The sequence below is a fragment of the Pituophis catenifer genome, unplaced genomic scaffold (assembly GCF_029215685.1).
Source record: "Pituophis catenifer annectens isolate HBS135680 unplaced genomic scaffold, rPitCat1.0.hap2 SCAF_1, whole genome shotgun sequence".
In the NCBI taxonomy this organism is placed as follows: domain Eukaryota; kingdom Metazoa; phylum Chordata; class Lepidosauria; order Squamata; family Colubridae; genus Pituophis; species Pituophis catenifer.
Genome location: NW_027256881.1, coordinates 134,626,161 through 134,647,985, shown reverse-complemented (window position 1 = coordinate 134,647,985; position 21,825 = coordinate 134,626,161). Strand labels below are relative to the sequence as shown.

General features: G+C 37.2%; 1 protein-coding gene across 1 annotated transcript in view; it reads right to left on the bottom strand.

Moving 5' to 3' along the window:
- Window positions 1-21,825, bottom strand: part of TAF1B (TATA-box binding protein associated factor, RNA polymerase I subunit B) — a 41,340-nt gene that overhangs the window by 14,566 nt on the left and 4,949 nt on the right. The window contains exons 5-8 of the mRNA XM_070955370.1: window positions 21,467-21,565; window positions 18,505-18,628; window positions 15,589-15,742; window positions 14,501-14,600 (exon numbers count right to left, since the gene is read on the bottom strand). Of these exons, the coding sequence (XP_070811471.1) occupies window positions 14,501-14,600; window positions 15,589-15,742; window positions 18,505-18,628; window positions 21,467-21,565 (477 nt within the window). The remainder of the gene's footprint in view (window positions 1-14,500; window positions 14,601-15,588; window positions 15,743-18,504; window positions 18,629-21,466; window positions 21,566-21,825) is intronic.

Below are 21,825 nucleotides of genomic sequence, written 5' to 3'. Positions count from 1 at the left end.
AAGGCTGGTGAACATTCATTCAAAACATTTCAAGCTTTACCGCTTATTAAATATGCTCAAGATTCTAGAGCTCAAAAACACACAATGTGTATAATTTAAAGAAAAGTTTTGTACATAAATAGAAGCTGTATTACTATAGTCATGAATGTTCAGATTAGCATTTTTTTTCAAAGTATCTTTCCTACCTGGAGGTTTTTCTTGAAAAACCAGTAATATTTGTATTACCAGACTTTTGTGCATTGGGTTTATGCTGGCCTTCAGACACTTCGGGACATTAGTCTAAAAGCAGGATTTAACCATGGGAATTACAAGCTGGAAGCAACATCCTTTCCTAATATCTATGACATCTCTGTGCATAATCTCTCCAAAATTTTAAAAACTATAAAATAAGATTTTAATAACATAAAATGAACAAAACATGTAGGTTTTATTCTAAAACATATGAATTGAAATAGCAATTTTTTTTCAACTGTAAACAATAATGAGGTATATAAAGATTCATGTGTATATTGAAACAAATTGTTTAAGGAAGATGAAAACTTTTTTAATAGGAACATTATACTGTCATTTTCAAGACTATAAAAATTTCTAGGCTCAGGCTTTTAAGTGGCAATCCCTGGAGTAAAAGTGACACCACTATGCTGTAGGAAACCAAAATTGCCACTAAATTAATTTGTGCATATTGTAGGGAAGGCATATTTCATTTCACCATATTCCACCACTGGTGGAATGAAACAGTGCACATGAAAAATGTAGCCACTTAGTAGTCATTCACAGCACCAGTCTGATCTCATAGACATTCAATGTGAAAGAGTCTATACCAGTGATGGCTAACCTTTTCCGGACCGAGTGCCCAAAGCGTGTGTGTGCCCGAACCCCCAAAATGCATTGCGTGCGCCCCCCCGGACATGCGCTCCCCCACAGGAATGTGTGTGCGGCCCCCTGCCTGGACCCCCCGCACATATGCACGGGGGCCCCCTGCATGTGCCTCACCCCCCTGCACATGTGCCTTCTCCCCCCCACATGTGCACAGCCACCCCACACACCCCACGCAAATGTGCAGCAGAGACCCGAAGACCAGCTGGCTGGCAGGAGGCGTGCATGCATGCGCAGCAGAGCTGAACTGCAGCAACAGATCGCATGCCATTTGGAGAGAGCACTGCATGCCACCTCTGGCACGCGTGCCATAGGTTCGCCATCACGGGTCTATACTCTATAGCAAACCGTAATAGGCCTCTCTCTACACACACACATACATACCACATATATTCAGAAATACAATTTCTTACATTCAGCTTGTCTTAATGTGAGAGAACTAGAGCAACATAAAGTACATGAAAGTTCTGAGATTTTGCTTTTATAGGCAGCTTAAATATACTTTAAAGAAATAACTATCAACCTGCCTCCAGAACAAAATTTCAGAAAAATATACAATGTCACTAAGATAATTATACTATAATTATCTAAAGGTTTTAAAGAAACATTTAATATAATTTTTAGGCGCTGAACAATTATATTGGGATAGAGCCATTCATTTTAAAAAAGCCAACTAACTAAAAGCCATCATGAAGCATTTAAACATATACCAAGCCATATATATATATTTGAAAAACCTGGAATATATAGGAAATGGTGACGACCACATTCTCTCCACTCAAGGCTATGTGAATGCTTTTTCTGTCACATCTATAATACTGACATTTTCACTGTATTAGCAAAAATTAGTCACATTTATAACGCGGATACAGACCTCCACAAAGACGAGAGGCAAATCAGAGATTTCTGTCAACCATATAATTTTTCTGCAGCTATTTAGCTGCCAAGTCTTTCCCTTCAAAAACAACATAAGCAGTTTGGCCATCCAGCAGGACAAATGAATAAAACTGTTCAGGCAAAGAACGCATTTATACAAATTTGGATATGCCAAATATATGCACACTAAGATGAAGATCAGAACAGAAGAACTTTAAAGCCCAACACTAACATTTAGAGCAACATAAAACAAATTGACTAGCCTATTACAAGCATGGAACTGTGATCTATTGGTAAATGTGTTAAGACTAGGAGCTGGAAGAGCCAAGTTCTAGTCCATCTTCAAACAAGGAAAAATCACCTGATGACTCTAAAACCAATCTCAGACCCACCCTCCTCCTGAATGTGTATTTTAAAAAATACCAAAATACTACTGACAGACACATCACTAGAAGCCTATCATAAGACTACATCTGATTTATTTTGGCCATGTCATGCGTGCAAATTCATTGGAGAATCAATGATGCTAGGAAGAAGAGGCAAGCAAAGAACATACTGGCTTGATAACATCAAATCTGATATAAAGGTGAACATCCAACAACTGAAAGAAGCTGCACTTGACAGGGTAGCAGGGAGAGTCCTTGTCTATAAAATCACCAAGAGTCAGACACGACTGAATGGTTAAAACAACAACAAACTAACTAAATGTGAGCAGTAATTGTACCATTTCAGTACAGGCAAAAGATTATGTGTCATTTTTTTTGACTCTTCGCAATCACATAAAATAGATTTTCTCTGCAACAATCTAGGCTTAATCAGTTCTTTCAGGTCTCCCAACATTGCACTCATTGCCACCTTGGTCCTGGCCATCCTCTTCTCTTTCCTTCCACCTTTTCCAGCATTAAAGCTTTTTCTAAAGAGCTAGGTCTTTGTGTAATGTATCCCAAGATGAATAATTTGTCATTTGTGCTGCAAACTGCATTGTTTTGTTTAATGATACCCTGCTTTGTTTTCTTGCTGGCCACAATATTGTCAAGGAGTCTTTTCCAATACCCAAGTTTAAAAGTGTCAATATTCTTCCTATCCTACCTCTATAAAATCTAACTTTCACTTCCAATTGTGTGTCACAAGGATGGTTGCAAGATTCTGATCTTTGTAGATATGGACACATCACAACACTTGAGTATCTTTTTTAAAGACCTTCATGTTTGCTCTACCAAATGCTAATCTGCAGTATATTTCTTGACTCCTTGTTCCTTTAATATTGATGATTGGTCCTAAAAGCCAGAAACCGGCCAAGAAACTTCCACATCTTTGTTGCCAAATCTTAAGACCGGCTGTTCTATCTGTATTCATTGGTTTGGTCTTCAGAGTTTCAGAGTCATGTGATCCTCTTTTGCGACTTTCTGACAAGCAGTCAATGGGAAACAGATTCACTTAACAACCATGTTACTAATTTAACAACTACAGTGATTCACTTAACAAATGTGGCAAGAAAAGATGGAAAATGGGGCAAAACTCACTTAACAACTTTCTCAATAAGCAACATAAATTTTGGGCTCAATTGTGGTCGTGAGTTGAGGACTACCTATATATGAAGAAGCAACATTTCCAGGCTTCTCTTCAAAAGTAAACCAACCTTCATTGCTAGCAGTAAAAAATTCTAATTTTCATACTTTTCAAGTAACCCTTGGCTATGTGTATCAACTTTATGGAAATAACTCATAATTTGGGAGGGGATTTCTACAGGTCTGCATTATCTCCATTTCCAACTTCTCTAGTGAGCAAAATACTGATGATTGTGTGTTACGTAGGTATAACTTCACCTTTTTAGACATACTATACAGGTGAAACTCAAAAAATTAGAATATTATGCAAAAGTTCATGAGCTGTAAGTCATAATCATCAAAATTATGACAAATCAAGGCTTGAACTATCTCGCTTTGCGTGTAATGAGTCTATCTCATATATTAGTTTCACCTTTTAAGTTGCATTACTGAAATAAATGAACTTTTGCATGATATTCTAATTTTTCGAGTTTCACCTGTACTACTATGGGAAAATGCCAGGGTCTTGGCTCAAAGGAAAGTATTCTATTTCCTTGTGCCTTGAACCAATGTTTATTTTTTTCTTACAGAAACATCACTTTAGAAGCATTATTTGTCCCCTATGAATGTTTCTTTGTTTTTATTCTTTTGTGCCTTTGTATCAGTGTTGACTTGTGGCAACTGCCTGCACTAATCCTTATAGTTCCCTTGGCAAGATTTTACAAGTACATTGCTATTGCCTCCTTCCTAGGACTGAGAGAAAGTGACTGTCCAATATCACCCAGCTGACTTTGTGCCCGAGGCAGGACCAGAACTCCCAGTTTCTAGTGTGGTACCTTGATCATTACACCAAACTGGCCCTTGGATATTATTATTATTATTATTATTATTATTATTATTATTATTATTATTATTTAATCTTTAGTGAGATTCACAGCCTTTGAGGCTGATTAATAGCTCAGCAGCTCGAGTCCTAACCAAGGACCTAGGAACTGTTAAATATCGTCAGAGGATGTAAGCTGGTTTTTTGTAGAGTCAAAATGTTCAAGTCCGGTAAATTTAGAATTTCTAAATAGCGGGGTAGCCCTTTAGGTATTGCTCCACGGGCCCCAATTACAATCGGGACAACACACAATTTCTTTTTCCACAGTCGCTCAACTTCAATTTGCAAGTCCCGGTACTTTGTGATTTTTTCTTGCTGCTTATCTTCAATCCGTGCATCACCAGGTATTGCAATGTCAATGATCCATACTTTTTTCTTTTCAACTATTGTTATATCAGGTGTGTTGTGGACCAAGTGCCTGTCAGTCTGAATCCTAAAGTCCCACAAGATCTTGAGTTTCTCATTCTCTAAAACTTTCTCAACCTGATGTTCCCAATGGTTTTTGCTGTACTCAAATCCAAACTTCTGGCACAATTTCCATTGAATGATCTTAGCAACGCGGTCATGGCACTGTAGGTAGTCAGTTTGTGAGATTTTGCTGCACCCACTAATCAGGTGGTCGACTGTTTCATCTTTCTCATTACAGAGGCAGCATTTGCTGTTGGTGGTAACATGTTGAATTTTTGCCTTCATGCAGTTTGTGGCTAGGGCTTGTTCTTGAGCTGCCAAAATAAAGCTTTCTGTTTCTTTTTTCAGTACTCCTGATCTTAACCAGTTCCAAGTTAGTTTCTGGTCAGCTTTGCCTTCAATACTTTTCAAGTATTGGCCATGCAGAGCTTTGCTTTTCCAATTTTCAGCTCTTTCTTATATTTCTTATATACTTCTTTCTTATATTCTGCTTTTGTTTTAGTTATCTTTAAAAGGCCTCCTTTATTTACTTCCTTAATCATTGGTTCTTCACTTTTTTGGATGTAATCATTCAAGCTGCGTTTTTCTTCTTCCACAGTCTGCTTTACTTGTAGGAGTCCTTGACCACCCTCTGCTCTTGGTAAATATAATCAGTCAACATCACTTTTAGGGTGCAAGGCATGATTCATTGTCATAAGCTTCCTTGTTTTTCTGTCCAAATTGTCTAACCCCATCTGGGTCCAGTCAATTATTCCTGCAGAGTATCGAATCACATGTATAGCCCAGGTATTTATGGCTTTTATGATGTTTCCTCCACTCAGTTTAGACATTAATATCTTATGAATTTGCCGAATGTACTTGGCTGAAGTTAATTCCTTGACTTTATTATGCATTAAGTCAGAGACCTCTAAAATCCCCAAGTACTTGTAGCCTTCTTCTGATTTTACTGCCTTTATCATTTCTTCATTCTCTAGTTCTATTCTATCCTCTTCTATGATCTTTCTATTATTATTATTATTATTATTATTATTATTATTATTATTATTATTATTATTATTATAGTACTGGAGAACTCCATTTACAGAAAGCTGTGAGGCAATGGCTTCTAGTGCAGTCAGCTGACAATTATGCAAAAGTGTATTGATAATATCATCAATGATTACACCAGACTTAACACTTATACCCAAAATAATAAATGACTTTGTGATATAACACTTTGCAAGCTTACACTGTAAAATATAGATCAGATTAAAATTCCAATCCTGATTATTCCTTTGTTATGCATTTCATTTTGGTCTTATTTTTCTGTAGCTCATGAACTTGGTGAACTAGAATGCAGCTCGTACTGCATGAACTAGGTAACATCAAAAGTCAGAATTGCTCAAATGATACACTGTTTTGTAATTAGGTATATCAATCCTTTTAAGAAGCATCTTTTCTTTACAGTTAACTCTTCATTTACTTTCAATGTCTATGGCAGCAATTTTGTTTAACTGGCAGTAAAACTTATTAGTATTCCTATATTTTATATGGGAATATGCCATTTTTCCTCATTACATTCAATCCCGGAATGGTTAACCAGGTAATATTTTAATTTCTCTCTAATATGGATATTTCTGGAGGTTTTCTTTCAACTGATATATTGATTATTGATGAGGGGGTTTTAATTATTTCTCCTTGGCCAAAACAGCAGAGTACTGCAGGAGGCCGTCCAGACCGAACAGAGCGCAGGGGGGATGCACGCAGTCCCCCGTGCCCTAGTTTGGCCAGCAGGGTGCTATAGGAGGCATCCATCCCGTCCCCAGTCGGCCCGCAGAGAACTACAATGCTGATCCGGCCTCAATGAAATCCAATTTGACAACCCTGTTCTAGGATGTTCTGAAGTTGCATCTCCACTACAGTTCTGACAACCTTCCCTAAAAAAAGATAGGGAACAAAACAAGGGCTATCTAATACAGCTGGATACAAGGAAGTCTTTAAAAAGGAGGCCTCTCTGAAGGTTGCAGGAAATCTGCAGAACATCACCTCCCAGATTCACCTGACCACAATCTCTTGATTCTTTAAAAGCCAGGAGAGATTCAGTCCATGTGAGGTGAATAATATACTAGCAAGTAATCTATTCACTTCATTGGAATCCATAAACCTGAAGACATCCTAATTAACATGGCAAGTTATTATCCCAGTCCCTACCATAGACTCCATCCATACAGAGTCAAGACTGAGGGTGACTTTATTAGCAAAATTCTCATAAGGTGGCAGATGATATTTTCCTGCCCCAAATACAAGGTAACCAACTAACCTTGATGCCATAAGGCAGGGGTGGGGACTTCAACTCCCAGAATTCCTGAGCCAGCCAATGGAAAAGTTGAGATACCATACTTGTTTCCTTTACCACCAAGGTGTAGACTCAACAGTAAACCAATGGTTGCTTAGATTCACTTGCCAGATCTCTAGGCATCACTTCTACTACTTCATCTCCTAGAGGTCAATAAACCAAGGAGGGATAACTAGGATTGACAAGCAGAGGCTACTCTAAAGTCTGGATTGCCTCTTGTTGCCAGCAGCTAACCAGATATTTGATGGATCTACTAACCAGTTTGTAAAGAAAATCCCTATGTACCCAATGGAATCTACCATGATCTACAACAAGGGTGTCAAACTCGTGGTGTCATATTGTCGCGTGACGTATGGCGACTTTCCCCCCCCTTCGCTAACCCGAGGGTGGGCGTGGCCAGCGCATAACATATCTGGCCCTTGGGCAGCGAGTTTGACACCGCTGATCTACAAAGTGCCGGGGGTGAGTTATAGGAATGGCCCCATAGTGTTTACAGCCAATATCATTAAGACGTGGAAGTGATCTAAACATGGATCAGATACTCCATTATTGGGTAATGAAAAATCAGAAACAACTGAATGACTAAACAAGAAGCCATTAGATTTGATATCAGGGACACTCCCTGAGAAGGTTCCATACATGGAGCTAGCTTCCTATCTCCTTTTCCTCACTGGCAAGTATTTGGAATAGGAGAATAGACTTCTCCCACATCATTTATATTTTTTTTTAACATATACTGTAGAGGTCTGGGTAGATTAAAGTGGTCTTTCAGTAACCTAGACCCCAAGCCATAGAAGGCTTTATAGATTCAAGCCAACACTTTGGAGGTGTCTTTAAAAACTAGGAAACAGTAACATTCTTTTAGGAATTCCTTAAATCTATCACATTATTCTCTTTTTCCATTCATCAGCATAGTTACTATAGTTACTATATGTTGGAAACTGTAACTTAAGTACAGGTAGTCCTTGACTTACAACCACAATTGAGTCCAAAAATTCTGTTGTTAATGAAACATTTGTTAAATGAATTTTGCCCCATTTTACAATCTTTCTTGCCACAGTTGTTAAGTGAATCATTACAGTTGTTAAGTTAGTAACACAGTGGTTAAGTGAACCTGCCTTCCCTATTGACTTTGCTTGTAAGGAGGTTGCATAAGTGAATCACAGGGCACTGCAACCGTCATAAATAGGAGTCAGTTGCCAAGCATCCAAATGTTGATTATGTGACCATGGGGATGTTGCAATGGTTGTAAGTGTGAAAAGTGGTCGTAAGTCACTTTTTTCACTGCTGTTGTAACATTGAATGATCATTAAATGAACTGTTGTAAGTCAAGGACTACCTCCTTTACTTAAAAGCAATTCCTAGTTCAACACAATGCTATCAGGAAGGGAGGTGTTGAACATAACACACGAATGTAGCTTTTAAACAAATGACGAATTTGCACCTTCCCATTCTTAAGTTGTACTCCCTCCACCCCAAAAACAAGCAAAAAAAGAAGGGGGACGACTGTGCAGAGACAAAATTGAGCTTTATGACACCACCTTCAGTGCTTAGAAAATACTGTAATACAGCCAGTCAGAGCTACGTTTGGTATGTGTACATTTTTTTCATGTCATACAATTTAATCTGGCCAAACAGGTTTGGCAGATATTTGTAAGGCTTCACAAATGTGGTTCATTAGCAATGACAGTGGAAGAAGAGAAATGAGCAGATGTAATTATTGCAAAAATAGCCTATCATACCACCTACAATGTACTTGAGAAAAAAGAACCCAAAAGTGCTACAAAAGTGAGTGTAAGAATAGTGTAGTATTTCGTGATCTTACATTATATTAAAACTAATTACATCTTTATTTTGATTTGATAAAAAGGCTGAACATAAAACATTAATATTGCCTTATCCTGTCAATGTGATTAGTGATCCTTTCAAAATGCCTTACAATGAATACTGACGAAATAATTTTGATTGACCTATTTTATTTATGATATGTCATGTCTCTATAGTTGGCTTTTATTTCCCTTCTTCCTAAAAACCAATGCTGTTTATGACAACTACCAAAACAAACCACAATAATATGCTATGGCCATTGGCACGGGAATTAATTCCTCCCTCGGTGGAACTGTGAATATTTTTTTAAAAAAAGACTGCTCGTCTGAAATGTTGCATCTATTGTGATTCATCTACTGGCAAAACAAAACTCGCTGGCAGAACAATTCTACCTTCTTTCCCTATATAACCTAAACACCAAAGATGAATCCACCCACTTTTTAAAATATCTGATGAAAAACAAAACCAGACAAAACGATGTGAATAAACTGATTACTAATTTTTTTTAAATTTTGTGTCACATTTGGCTCAATATTGAAAACTCCTGTAGTTTTTCCATCTTCCAATACTATTGTTTTAAAAGTGCTAAATACAGAGCAGGTATGAATTACTTAAGAAATACAGAGCAGTAAAGAAAGGGAAGACCCTTACCTTCTTAAGACTTATGAGGCACATGCTCATACGATGTAACAATTTAGGGTGTGCCATGGATTATTAAAGGACAACTGAGGGTAGAAAAGAACTATGTAGGCGAAACACCTACTGCTTAACTTGGAGAACTGCTTAATATCCTGAATCGCTCCAAGGAATAAACAATATATAGTACAAAGAGCTACAAAAGTAGCTCAGTGACAATGGAAAAATTCCAAAATTTTCTCAATGTCACAAATTACCAGGCCTGGCAATACCAGTGAAATGCAACTGCCTTGAGAGGGAGGGAGGGAGGGAGAAGAAAAACAAGAGAAAGAAGGTGACAGTGGGAGAAGCAAACATAATTCATATAGATCAAGGCTTAACAAAGGAAAACAACATTAGGGGGAGGGAGGGAAATGTTGAACTTAAAAGCAATTCAGTTGTGTTGAGCATGATAATTTTAATGGCTCAGTCTGCTCTCTCTCCCCACTTTTAACCCATTCTTATTTTAATCTGGAGCAGATGCTACATCCTAATTGGGATGCTTCATCAATCATGAAAGGTATCAAAAGACTATCAGGTTCCAATTCACACTATGAAAATATAACTGCTCTGTTTTAGTCTCATTGTGTCTCTCATATGCTAAGCTTCTTTGTTGCATTCAATTCTGCAATCCAAATCGCAGATCCACTTAGGCAATCTGCACCATTAGGAAAGAAATGATGTATAGGGGCATCAGTTATGCCATGCAACTCTAAATTACCACCACAACTATTTATGAATTCTAGTGAGCAGAGGAAACATGTAAATTCTACATGGATGTTTAGAGTAGCAGCCACTGTATACTGCTATTGACAATGCTCAGATTAACGTTATTTTAACTAGCAAATATATTGGGAAGCCAATAAAGCCACAACAGTTTAAGGCAATAATGTAGTGTCACTCCCTCAGAGACACAAAGATAGATATTAAAGGACACACGTCTCAAGTCAACCCATTTTCCTTCTCTATTAAGCAATGCTTCAACAGGTAAGGACAAGCAAGAGTTTCTGTTACACAACAGCAGATTCCAATGATAAACCTGATTAAAATAAATGTCAGAAGCGAACTTCCTCCTCAGCTCTTTTTAAAGAGCCTCACCCTTGCTTACTGTCATTTTTGAAGTTGTTTCAAGAGAGAGACAATAAAATGCTACCTGCCCACCTTCTGATTTCATGATTGTAAATATTAGAAGATAAAGGATCTTTCCTTTCATTACTGGTCTATATTTCTTAAATACAACAATAGAAAATTTGAAAATACATACGAAAAAGTGCTTCCAGTTCCAAAAATATTAACCGGACAGATGAGAAAGTTATTAAATGGCATGAAAGGAGGGAAAAAAAACCAAAATCCTGATTATTTGACGTGCTAGCTCATATAGGCATTACAAGAAAATAGCACTGGCCAAAATGTAGACAGTCTCAAGTCGCATAAGTGCCTCATTAAAATGAGCACAGTATGTCATGTTAGAGAGAACTTTAAACATTTAAAATGACAAACACCTGCATCCGGAACTTCCTGTTTATCTCCATATAGCCACCCCACATTGAGCTGGTAATCATGCTCTATTGACCAACTTGCTAAATGCTATTGACTCGGAGCAGGAGGAAGGTACTTGCAAAAACTCAACTAGATGCTGACAAACTGGACTCTAAAATTGGGCCTATGATCTGACCATTTTTATAGCCCATCAAAATCAAAAGACTCTAGATAGATAGATTGTTAACACATTAAGAATTACTTCCAAAAGTAACCCACACATCACCAAGGGTCAATGTCAACTTTGAAGTCCCAGTGGAAAGTCAAATACCACTGCAAAAACAGCTTAATCAACCTTTGGAGCTAAAGAGTGCCAAAGCCAGAGTTTGCCCCAGAAAATGTGTATCATCTCATCCATGCCGAGTCACTTCTGCTGAGATTGGCAACTATACAAGATGATAGATAGATAGATAGATAGATAGATAGATAGATAGATAGATAGACAGACAGACAGACAGATATAGACAGGCAGGCAGGCAAACTTTCAATGGAGAGGGAGGTCTTAACAACTCTTACCAAGATGCTTTCATTGGACAGGGAGATTCAATTTTAGAAGGGGTGCAAAGGAATTGACTTTTTTGGGGGGGGAGGGGGGAGCTGCTTTCTTATAATTTTCAAACAATTCTTTTTTTCTCAAAACTCAGCTCTGATAAGGACCTGTGACACAAAATGATTTTGACAGAAAGGAGTAGCATGGAAGGTTGAGCCAGTTATAGAATTGTTATAAAAAATAAAATAAATGAGATAGTGCTTTACTGGAAGACAAAGAATAAACCAAGAAATGTGGATGGAAATTAGATATAGTCTGTACAGACTCAGCTAATCATTTTGTTGAAGAATTGATGGGCAGAATGTTGTACATATAGCCCTTGTTAAGCAACTGTCTCGTTTAGCAACCATTTGGAGTTACAATGAGGATGAAAATGAAACTGTATGACCAATCCTTGCAGAGGATTGTCAATTTACAACCACAACTGGGACTGGAAAATTCAACATTAAACAGTGTGGTCAGTAAATGAGGCATTACATTCTGCAACCTCTTTTGTTATACAAGACATCACGTCATCATGATTTGCAATCTTCCCTGTTGGCTTCCCCATTGACTTTGCTTATTGAACACTGGCTGGGAAAGTTGCAAATGGCGATCAGGTAACCCAGGATGCTGCATCATAATCATGTGATTGTGAGGATACTGCAACAGGACTGATCGCAAGTCATTTTTTTTTAGTACTGTTGTAACTTCAGACAATTGCTAAACGTTGAGGACTACCTGTAGAGCAAAGTTGAAGGAAGATCGTGAGTACAGTGGCGGTTTCATTTAATGACTGCTTTGCTTAATGACTTGAGTTGCCAGGCTCAATCCAAAAAAAGACTACCTGTAGTTTTACAAAAACCACATGAACAAAGTTGTAATGAATTGACTTCTTGTATGCACCATGGCAAGAGAATAGCAGTTGGCAATAGCACTTCACAGTGCTTTACAACTCTAAACGGTTTACAGAGTTAGCATGTTGCTGCCAACAATCTGAGACCTCATTTTACCAGCCTCGGAAGGATGGAAGGCTGAGTCAACTTGGAGCCTGTCAGGATTAAACTCTGCAATACTGCATTCTAACCACTGTGCCACCTTTGCTTTGCTGGCTTTTGTTGGTTAGTCATAGTTTTGCAAATGGAATAGCCACTGGATGCTGGATCCAAGTTGGTGTAATCTCGCCAGAACAAAGGAGAGATCATTGAGATTATTCATGTTATTTTGGATAGCTGCTCCTCACGAATAGACCACAGAAAGTTTTTTTTTTACAGTTGGCTTATGAGTGGAGTAACTGAGAGTTACATCAACTTCCAAGTTTCAACTTGCAACGTAGTCTTTATGGATACTAGGCTTGACCTTAATCACTTTTTTGGATTATTTTCTGTATTATTTGCATTTTGCAATTTAAGATCCTTCAGCCTGGCAACGTTCTATTGCAATCATTGGATGAGTTTCCTTCTCCTTAAAAGATTATGATGCAAATTTGATTTTGATGCAGAGATTTCGCAATACATCTTCTTTTGTGGTGAAATATCATCGTTTTTCCCCTCCTGCCTTGTTTTCAGTATATAAATTGCAACACATACTGATTTATGTAAACCTGACTCAGCAGAAGCAACTGTGAGTAGGGCTCCTAGTAGACAAAATCACTTAACTATAAGCCAGCAGTGTGTTGCAGCCACCAAAAAAGCCAATGCAATCCTAGGTTTCATTAACAGAGGAATAGAATCAAGATCACGTGTTACTACTGCTTTATAATGTCTTGATAAGACCATAGAATAGAATATTGCATCCGGTTTTGGTCACCACAATATAAAAAAGATGTTGAGACTCTGGAAAGAGTGCAGAGAAGAGCAACAAAGATGATTAAGGGAGGTGGAGGCTAAAACATATGAAGAACGGCTGCAGGTATTGGGTACGTCTTGTCTAATGAAAAGAAGGACTAGGAGTGATATAACAGTGTTCCAATATTTGAGGTGCTGCCACAAAGAGGGGTGAACCTATTTTCAAAACACCAGAAGACAGGACAAGAAACAATGGATGGCAACTGATCAAGGAAAGAATCAACCTAGAACTAAGGATAAATTCCCTTAGAACTATTAACTAGTGGAAAGGCTTGTCTTCAGAAGTTGTGGGTGCTCCTTCACCGGAGGTTTTTAAGAAGAGATCTGACAGCCATTTGTCTGAAATGGTATAGGGTTTCCTGCTTGAGCAGGGGGTTGGACTAGAAGACCTCCAAGGTCCTTCCAACTCTGTTAATTCTGTTATATAACCAGTATACACTTCAGTAAGAGTTGGATATATATAAAAACCTAATACAAATAATTCACATAGAAGAACACTGAAAGATTATCATTGTTAACAAAACTGCATGACCAGTTGTAAGTTGTTGACGGTTGTAAAGAGGGTGATCAAATGATTAGATTGAATTTTATGACCTTTTTTGTGGTGGTCATAAAATGAATGTCATGGTCATTAAGTGAACTCATTGTTTGCTAAAGGCTGGTTTTTGCAGAACCAGAAATAAACGTCTGCTTCCAGCAAAACTACCATAAATCGCGCTCATGTGACTGTGGGGCACTGCAAATGGCTGTAAATAAATCCCAGTTGCCAAGTGCCCTACCAGCAATAGCATTCATATAGTCCTTTACAGCACTCTCTGAGATGTTTAAGATGGCAGCCTATTGTCCCCAACAATCTAGGTCTTCATTCTATCAACCTCGGAAGGATGGGAGGCTGAGTCAACCTTGAGCCAGACAGGATCGAACTCCAGGCGGTGGGCAGAGTTAGCTTGCAATTTTGCATTCTAACCACTGTGCCACCATGGCTCTTTACCTAACCTGTAAAAAGATGACTATGCAGCACTTTTAATTCAATCTCAAATCAGCTATTTTAACATGTGAAACACATACCCCCGTGCACTCTGAAATGCCACCTAGAAATTGAATCCAAAATGCAGTAGACAAACAAATACTCATATATTACGTATCAGTAATAGTCACCTGCACATGAAAGATCTTAAAGTCAGATCCATACATCTTCATCTCCTCTGGGAACTCTTTAAAAGCATTCAAGTAAGGAATGTGACCATCCATTACCAACCTGGGTTAAGGAGATTAAAGTAAAATCAATACATGTATTATAGTTTCATTCACAACACAGAACTAATGTTAGTTTTATAAACTTTTTAAAGATGTGCTCATTTCTGAAATTCCCTAATCCATGATAAATATTATATTAAAGTATCCTAACTTATCAGGATTAGTCTTTCTGGCTGCATTCTACTAGCTGAGATAACTCTACATGCCAACATAGGCATGTTTAATAGGATAGGATAGGATAGGATAGGATAGGATAGGATAGGATAGGATAGGATAGGATAGGATAGGATAGGATAGGATAGGGTAGGGTAGGGTAGGGTAGGGTAGGGTAGGGTAGGGTAGGGTAGGGTAGGGTAGAATAGAATAGAATAGAATAGAGTAGAATTCTTTATTGGCCAAGGGTGATTGGACATAAAAGGAATTTGTCTTTGGTACATATGCTCTCAGTGTACATAAAAAGAAGATACATACGTCAAGAATCATAAGGTACAACACTTAATGATAATCATAGGGTACAAATAAGCAATCAAATCGTACTAGGAAACAATATAAATCGTAAGGATACAAGCAACAAAGTTACAGTCATACAGTTATAAGTGGGAGGAGATGGGTGATAGATCATGCAGCACAGACTGAGTATTTGGAGACAGACAAATGCAGAAATGTGAATTAGTTCAATGACCCCTTTTCAAAGATAAATTAAGGCACTTCTATCCTGCTTTGGGTTTGCAATTAATGACCGGTACTAGTTCAAACTATTTTGTTTGAATAGCACATATGTGTATTTGTAATTGATCCTATAAGTTAAAAAGGCAATCAACAAATATTTTAAGTATGTACTGTAAATCTACTAATTCATAGTTGAATAAAAAAGTGACATGTTTTACTTGGTGCAACTAATGATAACTTTTCGCCCTGACGCATAAATTCAATGCAGAAGTAGAAGTAGGATTATAACCCAAATATTTATTAGACGTTATTTTTATTACCTTAAAAGATCTGATAATGTAATGGATTCCCTCAGCCATAGTAATGCCAGAGAACAGAAAGCCAGAGTCATCGGCATGGACAAGCTCAGATCCCCTTTCCTTTTTTTCTGTAAATATGAACCGCCGTCCACTGATCCAGACCAGCCAGATTTTGCTACAAAAAGAGTTCCGTAAGGTAAAGAAAGTTAACCTTTCTACAGTGCATCCAGATTGAAAAAAGCTGCAGAAATAACAAACCATGCCTGTTTAAAAGGAGTACATTAGCATCCCTCCACTGGTTTAATTTTTCAGCCTAGCAAGTAGGATAGCAAAGGGACATACATAAACTTCAAAGATTAATACAAATAATTAAGCCTACATGGCTTCACTTGAAGCTTGCATATTACCAATTAAACTGATTTATACAGTTAAAAGTAAGGAACAGAAGTATTTATTCCTCAAAAATAAAAATTGCTACAGCTACAATCATTTAATATACATACAATGGAGGAAATATTACATCAATGAAATATGAGCATTCAATCGCAAGATCAGTAGGAGGAAAAACAGTAATTCTTTCTTGCCTCTGCACCCACATATAAAAGGCACTATAAAATTAGCATCTGTTCCACCTCAGGAACTCCTATTTAAAACTGCAGAGATTTATTGGACAGTCAATCAACAAGACACAAATTACACGAATAATGTTTCAGAATTATACCTGTCCACAGCTTTTATAATAAATGTACAGATTATAACATATCCATATGTGAATTAATTTACATATAGAAAGAGCGTGCTGAGAATTCAAGACAATTTCCAGATACCACAGGGGTGTCAAACTCGGGTCGTCACAGAGTCGCCACGTGACATAGTATCACAACTTTCCCCCCTTCCCTAAACTGGGCATGGAAGTGGTCAGCACATCCGGCCTGTGGGCCACAAATTTGACACCCTTGAGATAGCGCACCAGTCTTGAGAAGGATGCTACCTCATCCAAGACCAGAAATAATGGAATTTTATTTTAAAACAGCTGGAAGATATCCTATTGCCAAATTTAGCAAGTTAGCTATAAAGGCTTATGATTTTTTTTGATGTATACATTTAACCTCTACCCTAAATAGTTTGAACATATATTTTATGTATTTTATAAAATATTTTTTAATCACACTGAGAGCCACTGCAATTTAGTAGGTAATAAGATTAAGCGTGGGAAGACCCATGTTCTAGTCCATCTTCAACCATGGAATCAATGGATTATTCTTACAGTTCAAAGTACCTGACAGCGTTATGGTGGGGTGATGGTGGTAAAAAACAGGAGGAGGAAACATTATGCCTTATGCTATTGAATAAAAGGCAGGACACAAATATAACAGATTAAGAGCTAGCAATATCTTACCCAGAAACATATTACAAAATCTCAATGGGACTGTAGTATAGTTTCCCATCTTTTCCAAAATCTAGCAAGGTATTCATATTTCTTATTGATCATATTTTATTTTCAATGTATATATTTAATTAAATCCATTAATAGCAGCATTCTACCACACTCAGTTTCAAGCTGCCTTTACTGTCTCTGTTTAAAGACAAAGTCCCTTTATTTAGATTGAATATAGTTACTAAGGAAATATTCTCTAGATCATGACTTCTAAAAACTAGAAGGAACCATAAGAATTGTTTTGGGTATGATGCATATATGACTCACAAAAGAAAAACTATGAAGCTCAGTTAATCTTTTCAGTGATCTGTTCTGCCTCTTTTAACACACAGGCTGTGTCTTAAAAATATCGCTGATATAAATTCTATCACTAACTCCAGATTAAGTTCAAAATGCAATTCTTTGTGCTCTGTTTGTAGCCATCATGTTAAAAACATCACTCTAGCAGTCTTTCATTTTATTTGTTCTAGTTTATATAAAACAGATTAGACAGTCAGCACTAAATCTAATTCACCATATTATATGTCTTGACAAGCCACAAATTTAATGTGCTTCCCAACAATGTCTATGCACCTGCATCAAGTGGAAAATTTCAACTTGCCATTTTTGTTAACTAATGTTAGTTTAGTTAACTAATTAGTTAGCTAATGTTAACTAATTTTAGTTAAATAAACATTTTAAAACCCCAAGATCCCATAATACCTACAGTAATTGGTAGAGAAATCTCCCAACCACAAGAACAATATTAGAAGGATTCAGATTTAATTTTCCTTGCATTATATTTACTCATATAATTTACTTTTAGACCTAGATTCTACTTTATTCAACGTACACAGTAAAAAGAAAGACTACATAGTGTTGATGGTCTTCCAGATTATATTGTTAGAACTTCTACAGTAATAATTAGATGGTTTACATGTATTTTTATACTGTTTGTTAATTCTATAGGACAGCCTACATAATTTATCAATACATATTAAATGAACCCTCAAGAAAAAAGACACATTTTGGGGCAGCTGGTAGCAGTGTAATAGACTACACCTTCAGGTGGCAGCATGATCTATAAAACCTATGATTCAGTCTTCTCCCTGGTATTTGCTTTAGCCACAAAATGAGACACAAAACTCATTTTGTGTTCAAGCAGTACTCACGTTCTTCCAAATGGGTTGGAATACATCTTCCTTCATATTGACCGTACTTTGAATTCTGTACCTAAATCTACTGAGAGAATTCTAAATGGGAAATATTGCTCAAGAAGACTTCCTTGGAGTTTTCTGCAATGTACAGGAATTCCCAGTCTGGCAATCAAAAAATTGTTTCTGTATAATTTGTTTATTCCCCCATTATTCTTAGGGTTAATTCTTAGACCATGTTTTCTATAATTTTTCTACACAGACATGAAGATTGCATGCTTAAATCTCCAAAGTAATCAAATAGAAATATATTTTCATATCTCAAGTAACTACACAAAGAACTAAACAAGGTATATTTGCTCTTACCTGATGATTTACTAACAGAAGAAGCAGCAGCAGTGCTAAATTCTGATATCACATCTATATCACTTGTTGAACAAGTCAAATTAATCGGGCTAGTACTTTCAACTTCTGTTTCAGTGTCTGTGTGCTATTAAAAATAGTGTAATAATAACAACAACAACAACAACGTTAATCTAGAATTCAAGGGGATTCTTTCTTCTTTATTAAATCAAGCCTTATTATTCAAAAACTTTAATTTGCTAAGCAAGATATCAAACAGAACACATTTTTAGAAAGGGAGCATTTTGCCCAGTTAATGCAAAATTATTTCCGTAAAAACTAAAACTTTCAATGAACTGCTTGCTTTTTACTGATTTTCTTACAAGATGCAAGTAGAAATAAAACAAAAACAACTAAAATGTACTATCAACAATTCAATCAAAACTATGTATTAGGAAAACTAAAGACATCAAAATAATAAGATACCAAAAAAAACGGAATAAACATTTTATACATAGAAAGTGTAAATTAGTTGTAGATAATTTAAGACACCTTACATTTATACCAACTGATACATAGTTGATGTGAGTAAAAAAAGACACATTGTTTTCTTTGAGTTATTAAGTTCACGTCAATACAGGTAGTCCTTGCTTAACGACCCTAATTGGGACCAGCCACTCTGTCACTAACCAGTGGTCATTAAGTAGGAAATCATGTGATGTCCCATTGTGCTTTTGGATGGAAGGAGATAAGTAGTCAGTTTCATATCTTCTTCTTTTGTTTGCCTCCTAACTCCTCCCTCCCTTTTGGAATGCTCCAGTGACTGCTTATTGTCTTGTACATCAAAAGCAATGCAATCATGCCACAGCCTGGGATTGGAAGCCATTGCCATGCTATACAAATAGCCTCTTATTCTTTTGAAATACCTTGATTTCCAATCTCTCTGCTTCATATGGCAGCAAGAGAGAAAAAAGCAAGTAATTTCTCTCCTTTGTCTGACTTTCTCACTGCCAGCACAATTTTCATGCGTAGAAGAAACATCTTACTCTCTCAAAATTCCTTCCTTTCCTCTCCAATTTCTCTGCTGTGTGTAGTGTATGTGTGTGTGTGTGTGTGTGTGTGTGTGTCAGGCAAAACAGAGATTGCCTAGAGAAATGGCTCTACCTCCCCCTGCAGAGCAGAGAGATTAGAGATAAAGGGATTTCAAGAGAGTACTGTAAGCTGTTTGCATAGTGTGCCAATGGTTCCCAGTCCCAGTCTGCTGGCTGAATTGCATTGTTTTTGAGAAGAGCAAACAGCTTACTTTTCTGCAATCCCTTTCTCCAAGATTGCTGCTTTGAAAGGGAGAAAAGGAAGAAAAAACCCAAAGATCAGGCACAGGACATTATATACTGACTCTAATGGTAATCATGTGATTTTGAAGGTTGCAAATTTCAATAGTGTTGTAACTTCGAAGAGTGGCTAAATGAATCATCAGTAAGCAAGGGCTACTTGCACTCTCACGCAGTCACAATTATAAGCATTTATATATAATCTATGCTTAAATTACTGAATTACAGCAAGTGTGTGTATACTCTTCCAAGGCGATACTCTTCCCATCTACAGGTAGTCACTGACTTATAACCAGTCAAGGTTATAACCATTCAGTCGTAATAGCCATGGAATGGCTGTTTTATCCCAGATGTCGTAAAATATTGTGTTGCCCTCCCCCAATAATGTGACTGCATTTTGGGTGCTTGGCAACCTCTCTGCATTTATAATTGGTTGCCAAGTGCCCTGTGATCACGTGATCGCCATTTGCAAAATTTTCTGCCGCCTTCCCAAGATGGTTAATGATAAAGTTCCGCATGGGAAGGGTGCATGAATAAGCATTGGAGGGTGGCTGCGTCACACAAGTGTGGGAGTGTGTATGTTACAGAGTGTAGGTGGGTGGGCACATGCTATGGAGTGCAAGATTCCTGAGGGCCTCCTCTGGAGGAAAAGCAAGAGAAGCGGTTTACAGGCGTGACCTGTGACTTTCCCTGCCAGCTTCCCATTGGCTTTGTTTGTGGGAAGCTGGCAAAGGTCACAAATGCAAACCATGTAACTGCAGGACACTGCAATCATCATTTAAGTGTGAGTTGATTCCAAGCACCTGGATCACCATCACATGAACACGAGGGTGCTGGAACAGCCAGAACTTTGAGGACTGGTTATAAGTCCCCCCCACATTCAGTACCATCACAATTTTAGTTGCTGAACAAGTAGTAATTAACTGAGGACTACCTCATCATTGTACCTTTCATCACTGAAGTAGCAATGCATTTAAAAAGCAATACCAAGCAGTGTGGAATCTTAAAGGATGATAAACTATGCAACAATGTAAGTTTTCATGGACTTCAACCCGCCCATGAATTACATCGGATAATGTACACAAAAGGTTGTGCTTCAATACCTGTCAATACTTGAGAAATCACAAGCACTGCTGTTTTTGCTACATCAAACTAATAGCCACCTTCTGGAAACACATATCTTAGCTATTATTCAATAAGACTTAAGAAAATGTTATGGAAACCAGAAAATTTAAGAATTGTTAAAAATTACTATAAAATTAGCTTATTTTGTCAAAGATAGTAGCAAATGCATATTTTCAAGGAACTGCAAGGCAAGTGTGATTTGTACCATTTAAGCTTTGGGTGTAATATGTTTATATAGCAATAGGACTTACTTAGACTTATATACCGCTTCACAGGGCTTTACAGCCCTCTGTAAGCAGTTTACAGAGTCACCATATTGCCCCCAACAATCTGGGTGCTCATTTTACTGACCTCAGAAGGATGGAAGGCTGAGTCAACCTTGAGCAGAATTCAAACTGCCAAACTGCTGTCAGTCTTAGCGTGCAATACTGCTTTTTAATCACTGCTCCATCACGGCTCTTATATAAATGCTATATAACTGTATAGATGTAAAGAAGGTAGTTATTATTTCTCTTGAACGCTATACTTACGGATGAAATATCATGAGTAACATCACCGAGAGTCTTGTCACTATAAGCCTCTTTGCTCTTGTGAAGATATCGTCTCCAAAAATTATACAGAACTTCATCCTGATAAGAACCAGCATATTATTCATTAATATTAGTACACAAGAGGCTTTGTCATTCATCCATTTTGATGAGGTTATCTATATGGTGGAAGTCACATTAAACGATGGATTTTAATATTTTAATATAGAAAGGGGAAAAAAAGGAAAATATAAAAAGGAAAAAAGTGGATATACAGTATTGCTAGTTTGCAATATTCCTCACTCATTAATTCAAATTGGTTAAAAATATTGATGGGTTCACCTTAAGCATTAGTATCTCTG